Here is a 14747-nt window from a genome sequence, read left to right as displayed (position 1 = left end):
TAGCCCAGAATGATGTTCGCTGGGTGGCCTGGCCCCCACTGAATGCGATGTCAACGAAGCCGCACAGCAAATTCAGTGCAATAGGCCCAGAATTCCTAACAATAGCACCAAGTGCAATCATGGTTTCAGGCCCATCTACAGTTTATCGCCTTGTATTTAACAACATACTCCCCTTTCCTTACATGGAGGTTAAAGGTTCACAATAGACCCCCTCATAAACAAATCACTCTTTTCCAGGCCATGAATTATGCGTGCAATGTCATCACAGGAGACCAATGTCTGGCCTTTATTTGCCATGCCAGAAGATGCAGATTTTCACATCTGTGCCTACCATCTGCCCTCGACTTAAAGGACTTTGCAGCGCATCCATCTAAGCCCTGCAGGACCACTTCACCTCACTATCACCAACAGGGCTTATGCAGCAGCTGGACAGGCTGGTTTGGCGATCCTTCAAGTGTTTCAAGCCAAACTTCTCTGTAGCATGGACGAGTCTGGCCAAGAGCACCAGGAGGCCTTTAAAGAGCTGCGCACAGCAACAGATTTGGCTTTGCGCACTACAAAGCCCACAGTGCAGGCGATCGGCAAGACCATGGCAAGCTAATGCTGACAGAGCCTTCCACGACTCTCCTTCGACTATTCGGCTCCGCTGTGAATGGATTCACTGAGTGGTTTTCAGAAGCTCAGAAGACGTTACAGGTGCTGCGCCATTTCCTCCCTAAACTCTCTGCACCATGGCTGTGGGCTGCCAGAAGAGCCCTGCTGCTCAGCCTGCAAAGCCACCGCAGCATCAGCCTCAGCTGAAGAAACAGCACCCCAGGCCGGCGAAACGCTTCCCCTTCCGGAATCGTCAAGGACCCCGCCCATGAGTTGTGCTGCACCCAGAGCCACCAAAGAGACACTTTAGAGAAAAAGGAGGGGCTCCATCCTTGCCTCAGCCGGAATGCCCCCAAATACAGCTCGCCCTGACTCCTCACCTCATTGAACACCACTGAGAGATGGAGTTTCGTTTTCAGTGGGTCAGGTCCTGCAGGTGCAGCACATAATCGAATATTTTATCGCTGTGCTAGCGGACTCACATATTTTAAAGATTCCTCATCCTCTCTCAATCACATATTAATAATCTCATATTTGCCCTGAGGATTGGTTTTGGACATAGATTTGAAAGATGCTTACTTTCACATCCACATAGCCCCCCGTCATAGACCGTTCTTGAGATTTGTGTTCGAGGGAGTGGCCTATAAGTATGCAGTCCTTCCGTTTAGACTGTCCCTGGCCCCATACACTTTTACGAAGTGTATAGATGTGGCTCTGTCTCCGCTCAGGCAGATGGTAATCTGTATATTGAATTACCTCGACGATTGGCTTGTTCTAACCAGATCAGAACGGGAACTGAACACTCACAAAGAGCTACAGCTCATTCATTTAGAGCGCCTCGGGTTGGTCATCAACAGTGGTGGGAAGCAGTGTTGTGCAAGTTACTTCCAAACTGTAATACATTATAGATTACTTGTTACTGTTATTTAAATTTAATACTTTACCTTACAATATTACTGTCTCAGAATTGTAATACATTACATTACTCCTGTATTACTTTTGAGTTACTTTCACGAAAATAACTAAAACGTAGAACTTAAAATTCTAAAATGACTAAATGTAATACAGAGCATTTTACATCCAGTAGATGTCACAGTGTCTGGGTTGTGTTCCCTGGGTTTCCACTAGATGTCCTCCTTTCCCACGGTGTCTGTCACTTTATTAACTGTCTGTTCCCTTATTTGGTCACCTTCCTCCTTGTTTGGGTTAATTGATTATTCCCCACCTGTATCCAGTTCCCTCATTACCTTCTGTGTATTTATACCCAGTCTGTCTGAGTATGTGTCACGGAGTCCTTGTCTGATGTTATCCGTAGTCTTGATCCTGCCTTGTGTTTTGTCTGTTCTTGTTATTGGATACTCTGGTTTTGACCCTGCCTGGACTGTTTACCCCTTTGGATTACCCATTAATAATTATCATACCCGCACTTGGATCTCTCCGTGTTTCCTTGTATCACCGGCTGTGACAGAAGGACTCCGTCAACACGAGATCCAGCGGTATGTCGAGTGATGTTTCTTCCCCAGCCACCGAGCGGGAGAGAAGCAATCGGTTTGAGGGAACCCGCCTGGTCGTGTTTCGCGGGACCAGGGGAGGTCGCCGAGGAGGGAGTGGGCGAGAGGAGGCTCAGCATCGCTCTCCACCATGGCCCCCTTTCGACTCAGGGCTCATGTGGGAGGGACCAGAGCCGCCGTCTCACCATGGCGGATGGAGAAAGCCAGCGCCACGACCCATGATGGCCGCAGGTCCAGTGCCATTGCACAAGATGGCTGCCAGCCCAGCACCACGAGACAAGATGGAAGCCAGCCCCGCGCCACAGCACAAGATGGCCGCCAACCCAGCGCCGCTGCGGGGCATGGCCATCAACCCCGCACCATGAGGCAAGATGGAAGCCAGCCTCACCTCACAGTACAAGATGGCCGCCAACCCAGCACCACGAAGCAAGATGGCTGCCAGCCCAGTGCCACAGCACAAGATGGCCGCCAACCTAGCGCCACGAGGCAATATGGACGTCAGCACAGTGCCACAGCACAAAGTGGTCACCAATCCAGTTGACCCCCCAGAGTCGAGTCAGGTTCCAGTGAACTCTCCAGAGTCAAGTCAGGTGTTCGTGGACCCTCCAGAGTCAGGGCTAGTCACCGATGACCTTCCAGAGTCAGGGCTAGTCAACGGTGACCTTCCAGAGTCAGGGCTAGTCAACGGTGACCTTCCAGAGTCAGGGCTAGTCACCGATGACCTTCCAGAGTCAGGGCTAGTCACTGCAGACCTTCCAGAGTCAGGGCTAGTCACCGCTGACCTTCCAGAGTCAGGGGTAGTCACCGCTGACCTTCCAGAGCCAGGGCTAGGTACCATGGACTTTCCAGAGACAAGGCTGGTCACCGTTGACCTTTCAGAGTCAAGTCAAGTCACTGGTGATCTTCAAGGACTGTGTCAAGTCACTGGTGATCTTCAAGGACTGAGTCAAGTCACTGGTGATTTTCAAGGACAGAGTCAAGTCACGGGTGATCTTCTAGAACTGAGTCAAGTCATTGGTGATCTTCATGAACAAAGGCAAGTCACCATTGATCTTCATGAGCAAATACAAGTCACCAATGATCTTCATGTACAAGTGCAAGTCACAGATGGTCTTCATGAACAAATGCCAGTCATCAATGATCTTCGCGAGCAGAGTCAGGCCAGCACAGATCTTCTGGAGCCCAGTAAAGAGGTACCAGTACCAGGGGATTACCAGAGTTTTGTCATCCCGTTGGTCCGGCCATACGGAGGTCTGCTCCGCCTTGGGGGGCTCTCGTCCTAACCACATGGCTGTGGTGGTCTTCTGCTCCGCCCTGGGGGAATTCCGCCTTGACCACAGGGGTGTGGTGGTCTTCTGCTCCACCCTGGAGGGTTTCAGCCTTGACCACAGGGGTGTGGTGGTCTTCTGCTCCGCCTTGGGGGGCTCTCGCCCTGACTACACAGTTGTGGTGGTCTTCTGCCCCGCCCTGGAGGACTCTGGCCTTGACCACAAGGACGTGGTGGTCTTCTGCTCCGCCCGGGGGGGCTCTCGCCCTGACTACACGGTTGTGGTGGTCTTCCGCTCCGCCCTGGGGGACTCTGGCCTCGACCACAAGGATGTGGTGGTCTTCTGCTCTGCCCTGGGGGGCTTAATGTTGTTTTTTGCTTTTTGTTTTTGTGTTCACTCCTGTCCCTGTTCCTCTTTGTTAGTCTGGCCCTCCGTCCCTCCCCCTGAACCTCCTCCGGTCCTCCTCCCTCCTGGTCTCCCTGTTTTGTGTTCACACTTCTGGTGTCTGTTCCCCATGTTTTTCTTTTCTGGCCCTCCGTCCCTCCCCTGAGCCTCCACCTGTCCGCCTCCCTCCTGGTCTCTGTTTTGTGTCTGTCGTGGAGCATCTGGGAGCCGCTCCGTAGAGGGGGGTACTGTCACAGTGTCTGGGTTGTGTTCCCTGGGTTTCCACTAGATGTCCTCCTTTCCCACGGTGTCTGTCACTTTATTAACTGTCTGTTCCCTTATTTGGTCACCTTCCTCCTTGTTTGGGTTAACTGATTATTCCCCACCTGTCTCCAGTTCCCTCATTACCTTCTGTGTATTTATACCCAGTCTGTCTGAGTATGTGTCACGGAGTCCTTGTCTGATGTTATCCATGGTCTTGATCCTGCCTTGTGTTTTTTCTGTTCTTGTTATTGGATACTCTGGTTTTGACCCTGCCTGGACTGTTTACCCCTTTGGATTACCCATTAATAAATATCATACCCGCACTTGGATCTCTCCGTGTTTCCTTGTATCACCGGCCGTGACAGTAGAAGGCAATTTAATTTTCCATAATGACTGTGGGCTATCCAGGCTACTAACAATATAGCATATAATTGGCAAAGTGAAGTCTCAAGACAAAATGACAAAATGATTAATAAATGATTAAAGTCTGTTAAAAGAATGGTAGAGGTAAAATTATCATCTGGCAATATCCGTGAATAGCTTGGGTCTATTAATATTAGACACAACATAAGTAAACTCTAATGCCATGACAAGATGCACATTTGTTTTACTTTATTCTCTTTGAAGTCAAGAGATTCACAACACAAAACTGCCATGCACAAAGTGCACATGATGAACATAGCTTAGGCTGTGCTTTCTCAAGTATAAAGAGCAATTGGAGGACCAACCCCTTAGCCTCAGTCATTTTAGTCCACAGAACTGAAGATATAGGCTAAACATAGCCTAACTGCTTACCAGTCGTCTTCTGCCATCTTCATTAGCCGCTTTTCCACAGGCAAGCGTGACTCGCAAGCACAGCAGGGGCAGAAATCATGCCTCGCGCCACTCTTGTAAAACCCTCCTTCACTGGACTATGTCATGCAATAACAAAGTTACACTAACAAGAGGGAGATTAATGAAATCTCGTGGTCTGGCAAAGTTTTTTTTTTTTTTTGTAACGCAAGCTTTGCTGAAAATGTACTGAGTAAAATATTGCTGAAAATTTATTAGTAATGCCTTACACTACTGCGTTACAGGAAAAAGTAATAAATTACTGTAATGCATTACTTTTGTAACGCGTTACTCCCAACACTGGTGGTAAGTAACAAAGTAAAAGAACACGCAACTTCACGAGTTCTTTGCCAACATACGCTTACGCAGCAGTTAGTTCGAGGTGGAAGATGACCGCTAAAATAGGTGATAGTGCAGCTCTTGCTGCCCGCAATGAACCTGAGATTCCCGACAGGGATCACCCATGGCCATATCTCAAGGATATGTTTGAACTCACTGAAGTCAAGGGAGATTCTTATTGGCTCAAATGTTTCTTTCTTTGAAAGAGTTTTTTCTTTTCTGAAAAAATTCTTTGCCTGCCACGGTTGAATGAAATTTCAGTAGTGCTGTGCAAAAAATCGAATGCAATTTTCATGCTCATCTCATCAGTAAAGATGCTCCTGTAATTAGAAGTATATCCTCAGCACGTGCGTTCAGATCAGGGTTGCAAGGTTTTCACAACAAATCCTGACCAGTTGCTTCTCAAAACTGGTCCAAAACTAGACCAAAAGCGTTTCCAGGGGGTTCCCCGATAAAAAATTGCTTCCCGGGGTTAAAATATACATTTATTGGAAGGGTTGCCTTCGTAAAATTCACATTTTAGGCGCTAAATATCAAGTTATTGGGATTGGGTTTTCTTCGACCGGCGGACATGAAAAACAACCACGGACTTGGCAACACTGGTTCAGGTGGAGCGGCTGTTACTACACAGAGCTGTAGTCCACTGTCAACTAACACAAAATCGCTTTCAAAATCAAGATAAAAAATCATTTTTGTGTAGATTGTCAGTGAATTACGGCTCTGTGTAGTATATGCCAACCAGTGTTGCCAAGTCTGTGGTTGTTGTTTTTTTATGTCCTCAGGTCGAAGTGACAATACCAATAACGTGATATTTATCCCCTAAATTGCGAATGACAGAATTTTCATTTTTGGGAGAACTAACTCTTTAAAGAGGTGGTTCTTCCTCATTGATATTCTGAAACAGTCTTACCTTGTATCTTGCACATCTTCTGTTTGATGCAGCTATGATGTTATGGAACATGTCTATTGAAAGTTCAATACTGCAATTAGGTTCTTCATTCTGTTTCATTCAAGATCTCTTTTGATTGTAAAATCTAACAAATTCTTAAGTATCTAATCTCATCATTTGTTCAATTAAAACACTGCATATCACTCCAAAAACAACTGATCTGCTTAATTATTGATATTTACAGTTAATTTGAATATTTTACTTACGGTACTTAAGTATGTTTTAAATCGGATACTTTTGTACTTTTACTCAAGTGATGTTTGAATGGAGGACTTTCTACTTTTACTGGAGTCACTTTTTATTTAGATACATCTACTTTTACTTTAGTATAACTTTTGAGTACTTTTACCACCCCTGGTCATCAACCCATGCAAGAGCCAATTGTTGCCCAGGCGAACTGTCTTTCTGGGAACGGTTCTCGACTCTGCCCTAATGCGGCTATGGGTCTCGACGGATCGATCCCTGACAATTCACCGACTGACGGCCTTCCTCAAACCAGGGATGACATGCTCCCTGAGGGTTTTTCAGAGGCTGCTCAGCCTAATGGCCACGGTTCGTGGTTGAAAATATTTCCAGTCAGGGTGGACCACTGATGTATTGAAGCTATTGAAGCATGGGGTGCATGTTGGAGGGCAATCCAGCATTCGGCCCCTGGACAGCTCAGCAGTGATGCATACATATCAACTGCCAGGAAATGTTGGCAGTCTCCTTAGCCCTGAATTCCGGCCATCAAGGGCCACCACGTCCTGGTCCGTCCTGGCACAGAAAACTTCTCTCAACAAGGGCGGTTCATGTGCCGTACAAGATGAACCTGGGAGGGGACATGTTGTCCAGAGTCAAAGAAGCCCCGGGTGATTGGGCACTACATCCGCAGGTGGTGCAGTGAATTTGGGTAGTCTTTGGGAAGGCAGAGATTAACCCCTTCACCTCAAAAACTCTCATTGCCCAACAGTTTTCTCGATACAAAGAGACGTCCTGGCCCATGACTGGCCCAGGGCTTGGCTTTTATGAGTTTCCTACTATCACCCTGATTCCCCAGATAATCAGGTGAGTCAGTGAAACCAAATGATCCCTCCTCTTAGTAGCTCCCGCTCTGGAAGAATCAGGCTTGGTTTCCAAAGCTAATGCAGCTCGTAACGATGGCCCCGTGGCCCATCCAGTTGAGGAGGGACCTTCTCTCACAGGCGAAAGGCATGATTTGGCATCGCTGCCCAGAGCTCTGGAGCCTTCATATCTGGCGCCTCGACGGGAGTCTGATAGGCTCCCAGCAAGAGTAAGCAGCACCATTACTGAGGCAAGGGTGCTGTCTACAAGCCGGCCATTCAATAGGCAGAAATGACTTGGTTGTTAAATTTCTGAAGGGCGCGAAGAGACTCAATACTCCTCGCCCTCAGACTGTGCCTTGTTAGGACTAGGGGTCCTAGGTCCTAGGGGCCTCAAGTTACTCAATGTGGGCCCTTATCACTTAAAATAACCCTTCTCCTTGCTTTAGCATTGTTTAAGAATGTGGGTGACTTGCAAGCACTGTCAGTCAGCACCTCGTGTCTTGAGTTTGGGCTTAAAGACTGCAAGGTCATTTTGAAACCGAGATACGGCTTTGTTCCTAAAGTGCTCTCTACTCCCTTTAGAGCTCAAATAATATTCCTTTTGGCACTCCTCGCTGCAGACGGTGTGCAGGGACATAACAATATCTGCCCTGTTAGGGCTCTGAGAGTCTATTTTGAATGTTGGAGGCCACCAGAAGGATCTACCAGTTACCAAGCAAAGACTGTCTCACTGGATTGTTGATGCAATAGCTCTGCCTACACATCAGAAGGACTGTAATGTCCTATTCGTGTGAGAACCCACTTAATAAGGGGAATGACAGGGAAAGACCGTTATGTCACTTACCGTACTACAAGCTGCACGAATCGATGATCAGTGCTTCAGTTGACTGAACTGATGAATGCCATTACGGGCCGACTAAAATAGTAGTCAGCCCCGCCCCTTCTGGTTGGCTAAAGCGCCATTGGTTTATGAAGCTACACAAACATGAACAAGTCAGGATTCAGCAGAATGGAAAACATTTGTAATTAGGAACCGAGGTTACGTTAAGTAACCAAAAGTGTTCCATTATTAGACCAAAAATGATTGTAAAAAACCTGTAGTATTGTTTGTCATTTTCCATAAAAACTATGCTTCGAGAGTAATGCAACAGTTATGTAGCATTTTGAGCGGTTGTATCAGTTAGATCACTGTAATGGAATGAATAGATACTCAGTTCAGATGTAATGGGTTGCATTTTGAAATAGTAATACTTTGATGTTAAGTTGTGTCACTTTGAACCAGTGACTTTAGTTCAATGATCAATCATGTGTATCTAAGCATTTGGAAAAAGTGTTAAGCATTTTGAAAAATGACGTTTCTGTTATTAGTGAAAATGTTATTGTAAATAATTGTATTAGAGTATGCCACCGTTACAAGCTTGAGTGAGTGTTTCACTTCTGTTTGTGTCTCTTCACAGACTGAGGAGGTTTTTGTTCGGCTGAACATATGAAATGTATCACTGTGGTATTCGGACAAGGAACAAAACTCATTGTGAATGGTAAGTCATCTTTCCAATGTTATTCCATCTTTTTCTTACTGTATTACCTTTAGTATACTTCTTGTAGTTATATAAACTCATTCATTTTTTGTTAACATTGTAGTTCATTTACAGTTAAATGTGGGAATTCAGTCACAGATAGTGTTATCCAGAGCCTCCAGTAACCACATAATCTTGAAATATAGTGGAAAGACTTTCACTACAGCTTTAACTTTAATCTGTTTTCTAGTTGTATGTTATATTCTATTATTATTATTATTATTATTCATAGTAGTAGTAGTGAGCAGGCTTTCCCAAGATGTGATTTCAAGAGCATCAGCTTTGTGTTTAATTTGATAGCTTTAAAAAAAAAAAAAAACTTTTAAAAATAATTTTTGTATTAGTGAAACAGCATGTGAGAAGTTGACCTGTTGTGTGACGTGCTGTACTACATCTGAAATGGTTTTGTTAATAATTTTAGGATTATTACACTTGCAGCTTTTATGAATTCATCGATAAACTAAAAGGAATATTATATGGAAGTGAATACTGACATAAAAAAAAAAAAGTGAAGACAGCAGTGATTAAAAATGGCATGAAAGGGGTCACCTAAAATATCCACAGTGCCAGATATATTCATGAACATTTTAACGTAAAACAAAAATCCAACATGCGTCTTTTTGTCAGAGATGTTATGTGTTTAATGTGCATACTAAAATTACAATCATTTTCTGTCTTTGAACAAATAATTATGTTACTTAATTGTTAAATGATGTAAGAGAAGATCAGTTGTGTACATGCTGATGTGTGAAATTTTAGCGCGTATGAAATGTACAGTCAGAGTTTAATATTTGAGAGGTCTGGCTGAGATGAAGGTGTGTTTGCAGACGTTGATGATGATCTGTGTTTAGATGCTGCTGCTGCTGCTCCTGTGCTGAAAATCCTCCGTCCGTTCAGAGAAGAGCTGAGCTCCAGTAAACTCACTCTGGTGTGTCTGATCAATCACATGTCTGGGGCTTTTGCTGATGTGCGCTGGCTTGTGAACGGGAACTCAGTTACTGAAGGCGTCTTCACTGGATCTGCTGAACAGCAGCCTGATAAGAAATTCAAGATGAGCAGTTATTTAACCCTTGAGAGCTCAGAGTGGGACAAAGACACACAGCTGACATGTGAAGCATCTGCTGCCTCCAAAACCACCAGAAAAAGCATCAAGAAATCTGACTGCAGCGACTGAACTGCTTGATCTCCTCTTGATTTAAGTGATAGCATTTCAATTTGTTTGCATGGAGTAGAAAACATTAAATATTAAAAATAAAGTATCTTACTGTAGTTGCTTCATGTTTAAATGTACTCTGCTTTATAAACTCCAATAAACTGCTTGTTAATCAAACTTTTCTTATTACTTTGTGTCCAATGAATGCACAAAAGTATTTTAGTTCATTATGTTAGCATCAGCTTATTGCATCTATTATGCAGTACTATTAAAAACATATTTGCAATTAGAATATCTGATACATTTTAATTATATAATTTAATTGATTAAAAATATAAATAATTAAATATGAATAAAATGAAATTTTCAGATTTCACAGGAAAGATGTTAATTCGAAATTATCATTTAAAATGCTAATAAATAAAGGGATTTTTATGCATCCTCTGAATAGATCCGAAAACAGTGCTGAAGTTGGTTTTCTTTCAGATGCAGTGATCTGTGGAGATTTTCATCAGCACATGAAGTTCAGTCCTGACACACAGGAAACACCTACTCTCATAATCAGCTCTGTGGAAATGTGTTTGATTATATTCACATGGCTCTGCTGAAGAGAGACACGAGCCCCTTTCACACTGCCATTCCGGCAAATACAGGGGTAAAGTGTTCCTGTAATTGCTCCCTGGTCGCTAGATTTGGCACTTTCACACTGCCAGTGATGACCCGGTATATGTGCGTGCTTTCACACACAACCCTTGAAGATCCCGTAACGACACGTGACATCAGCGCGTGACGTGTAATGTACGAGTCGACAACGCTTGGCACGTTATACTTTAACTGAAGCAAGCAAACGATCTCGGCGTCAGCGCGGAAAGTGAGGAACTAACTGATCTCTGCTTCATTACAGTTTGCACATATGTTTTCGTCGCGAATGTTGATCTTCCTTCAAAACAGCCGGTAAAAAAGTCGCGCGATAACGCGCGTCATCGCTTCAATACCGAATTAGATCTGGCTTTTGTTCACACAGCGCTCGTTCCGGATCGATTACCGCAATGTTACTATGTCCCCGACCCGGGTTCGATTCGGTAATCAATTCCGGGACGTGGTTGCTTTCACACAGAAGGCGACCAGGCAATGTTACGGGAATATTGCGGGTCCGACGTGCAGTGTGAAAGGGGCTTAAAGGGAAAGCTCCTTCCAAACCCACGGGACTTTCTGTTTTCTGAGGAGCACAAAAAGAGACATTTAGCAGAATGTCCAAGCGGCTCTTTTACATGTAATCAAATAATAAAGTGACCAGTGACTGTCCAGCTACAAACATGACTTAAAATCACCATAGAAAGCATGAATGAGATTTCAGTGTTACAGCGAGGTAGAGTTTTCATTATCAGTGAACAACCTGATAAACCAGATAAAAGATAAAACAGCAAATTGAGTGTTTTTGTTTAAATCTGAAACATGTTTGCATGAATATAATGTTATTATTATGAACACTTGAAGTGACCTTCTCATTATCTATTGGATAGCCTGACTACGTCAGACTTCCTACTTCTGCTCAATTTCATTTCACTTCTGTACTCAGTAGGTGTTTCTCAATGTCAAGGAAGGATCCTCGGAAGCCAGTATTTCGAGGATGCTACGTCATTGACATCCATCGAAGGACTGTTCCAATGTCAAGGATCCTCGGAATTTCAACCAAAGACTGAGTCCTTCGTTCGAAGAATATCCCATACACAGGAAAGGATGCATATGCGTATCCTTCGCGCTCTTCGCGTTCTCAAATCACCCACAATCCTATGCGCGCAGCTTTGCTATCTAACCTTAGTTCAAAAATTAAAAAATGTCGAACATTAACGTAGTCGGAGCGTAAACGTTTTTTATTTACGTTACCAAACATTTGTTATAACTGTAGTAAATATAAGTAAAGTTTGACGTTTAAATGCCAGTACAAATTATTGATATTGTAAATTATACAAATACAAATGGTTAACTGAACCGGACCTGTCATTTAACAATTGGTTGCGTCAACGGCATTTATTTTATAAATAACTAGTTAAGTTGTCCGAAGTAATTTAATGATACCATTCACAGCGTTATTCAAACGGACCTTTTCACTGACGTAATGACGCAATGACGTGCACTTGCTAGCCTGTTCCATTTACGTGTTCTCCGTATGCTAAAAGGAGTCTCACCTAGCCTCTGAAGGAAGTGACTTGGAAGGATCAGTCCTACCAAGGAAGTATCCTTGACATTGAGAAACTCCTAGTCTGATACAGTGTCAGAGCTTTCTGTTTGCCACCGGTCTGAAAACAGCCGGGCCAATCAACGAGCAGAGGGCGGGCTGAGAGCCGTGACGTAGATGCTAAGCACCGAGTTTTAAATTGTAGGTTAGAGAAATCGAAAACCGAAACGACCGCGGAAATGGGAAACGAGACACAGGATGCAATTCGCTCTGTTATGGAGAACATTCAACTCTTTTTCAAACTGAAGCCAGAACAAGAAGAGTGTTTAACAACAGGTTTAAAGTGGAAGTTCAATCATAGATTTGAGTTCGATGCATGATGTCTGTGCTTCCATGCGGCTGTACAGGCGCATAACATAACTAAACGTATCTGATTGGCTTACGGCTAACCAATGATTTTAAACTTCAGACAAGCGCCCCCTAGCGAGAGAGAAAACACTTCTCTATTATGCCATTCCAGACTCTGTCTACGAAGCAAAGTGAAGTAGCAGAGTCTGGTATTACCAGGCTATATATTGGAGCCCTTTGTGAAGGAAATCAGTTGTTCACTTCTGTTTGGAAAATGTTGTCCCCTTCCCAAAATGGATTTGCTCACAACAGACTAATTTGTAAATAATCTTGAAAACCCCTTCTACAAATGATCAATAATTAAGCAAGACTGACATTTTTTATATATATTTTTTTAACTTAATCAGTATAACAGCAGTAAAGAAGAGAGTTTGGGGTTAAATTTGTGTCTGAGCTCATGTTTTGGTTCTGTAACTGTGGGAGGTTTTTGTACGAGTAAACTCGTGAAATGTATCACTGTGGTATTCGGCCAGGGAACAAAACTCAATGTGATCGGTAAGTGAGTTTTACTCTTGATTACCGTTCAGACACCCACGTGATTTAATTGTATTTGTTTTAATTTATTATTATTAGACAATTAAAGCACAAATTACAATATTTTGGAAAAATTAAAATTAATATTCAAAATAACATTTCAGATTTGTTCTTAAGTTCTATGATGGCACCCATTCTGAAGTACGTGTAGATGTTTTAAAGGCTTGTTTCCTCACGCTCATTTACTATAGGTATAATGTGCTTTTCTTTGTTATTATGCTTGTTTTTTTTCTGTTTAGTGTCAAAATAAGGTTAAGATCAATATTAAGCACATTTAATTTATGTTTATCATTTAAATGATTCCTTTACATACCTAGTTGTGATGCATATATGTGCCTCTAGACAACAAAACCAATCATAAGTGTAAATTTTTTAAAATTCAGATTTGTACATAATCTGAAAACAATAAGTAAGCTTTCTATGTTATGGGTTTTATGGTTTGTTAGGATCGGACAATATTTGGTTGAGATACAAATATTTGACAATCTGAAATCTGAGAATGCAAATATATATATATATATATATATATATATATATATATATATATATATATATATATATACATATATTGACAAATAAAGTTCTTAGCAATGCATATTACTAATCCAAAATTAAGTTTTAATATATAAATGGTAGGAAATTTAGAAAATATCTTCATGGTATATGATCTTTTCTTTACTTTTTAATAAAGATTTTGGGATCATTTTTGTGACTTAAGACAATATTATATTATATTATATTATATTATATTATATTATATTATATTATATTATATTATATTATATTATATTATATTATATTATATTATATTACATTACATTACATTACATTATATTATTCCCTGTTTCTCCAGACGTCCCCCTCTCTCCTCCTGTTCTGACTCTCTTGTCTCCGTCCGCTGAGGCTCTGAAGGAGAGTAAAGCTACACTCGTGTGTCTGGCTGAGGATATTTCAGTAGCTCTGGTGCACGTCACCTGGTCAGTCAACGGTCGCTCCGTCACAGATGGAGTCTGGAGCAGTCCTACTGAGAAACAGCAGAACAAAACCTTCAAAATGAGCAGCTATCTGACCATCGAGTCGTCTGACTGGACGGACAATGCAGATTTCTCCTGTGAGGTGTCAGCGGGGTCCAAATTCACTAAGAAAAGTATCTCAGCTTCACAGTGCTGAAAAAGTGTCTGAATCTAAATGTCAGCTGTTATGCCTTTATTTCTTTTCATGTTTGTGAACGGGTGTATCTGACATTGACTATGACTATGTGCTTCAGTTTTGGGTTTTGATTCTGCAAAAATAAAAATCTTTGGCATGACATCTGTTTGCATTTTCTTTCATGCGGGCACTTTCATGACTCTCGCTCAGGATACACCTGCACCATGTGCCTCACATTTTTAGCTTTATGTAAATCATAATGTTCCCCTGAGCTCTATCAGAATAGAAACACACAAACAACCTGCTTAGAAATCACCAGCTGCACAGATGGCAGAGATATAGATTATATTAATATATTAACAAAGCCACAAGCCCCAAGTGGTTATTAATATGAAAATGTGATGTCCAATCAATACTGTTATTTTCATCACTTTTATTTTATCATCCGTCTATAGGCAAGCTGACAGCTCAGACCAACAACTATTAACACATTGAAGCATACAGCTGTGGGAATAGTGAGATTTATGTTGATTTTGCAGATTTTTTTGACAGTCACATTTT

General features: G+C 42.5%; 1 protein-coding gene and 2 long non-coding RNA genes across 4 annotated transcripts in view; 2 read left to right on the top strand and 1 right to left on the bottom strand.

Moving 5' to 3' along the window:
* LOC127941073 (immunoglobulin lambda-1 light chain) overlaps positions 1 to 10090 on the top strand; it is a 98185-nt gene extending 88095 nt beyond the window's left edge. For both annotated transcript variants that reach the window (XM_052536185.1, XM_052536183.1), the window contains exons 3-4: positions 8695 to 8724; positions 9615 to 10090. In XM_052536185.1, coding sequence (XP_052392145.1) covers positions 8695 to 8724; positions 9615 to 9937 — 353 coding nt within the window. In that variant the 3' untranslated portion in view covers positions 9938 to 10090. The remainder of the gene's footprint in view (positions 1 to 8694; positions 8725 to 9614) is intronic.
* On the bottom strand, positions 1048 to 4979 carry LOC127941167 (uncharacterized). Its single transcript, XR_008148971.1, has 2 exons — positions 4144 to 4979; positions 1048 to 1819 (listed from the first exon to the last, which is right to left on the bottom strand). It is a non-coding gene; the product is annotated as an uncharacterized LOC127941167 (long non-coding RNA).
* A 1009-nt stretch (positions 10091 to 11099) lies between the features above and the next one.
* LOC127941156 (uncharacterized) lies at positions 11100 to 14346 on the top strand. The gene is made up of 2 exons (XR_008148970.1): positions 11100 to 12998; positions 13891 to 14346. It is a non-coding gene; the product is annotated as an uncharacterized LOC127941156 (long non-coding RNA).
* The last annotated feature ends 401 nt before the right edge of the window (positions 14347 to 14747 follow it).

Source organism: Carassius gibelio, chromosome A3 (genome assembly GCF_023724105.1).
Source record: "Carassius gibelio isolate Cgi1373 ecotype wild population from Czech Republic chromosome A3, carGib1.2-hapl.c, whole genome shotgun sequence".
In the NCBI taxonomy this organism is placed as follows: Eukaryota; Metazoa; Chordata; class Actinopteri; order Cypriniformes; family Cyprinidae; genus Carassius; species Carassius gibelio.
Note: the sequence above shows the minus strand (reverse complement) of the source record. Positions and strands in the feature narration are given on the sequence as shown.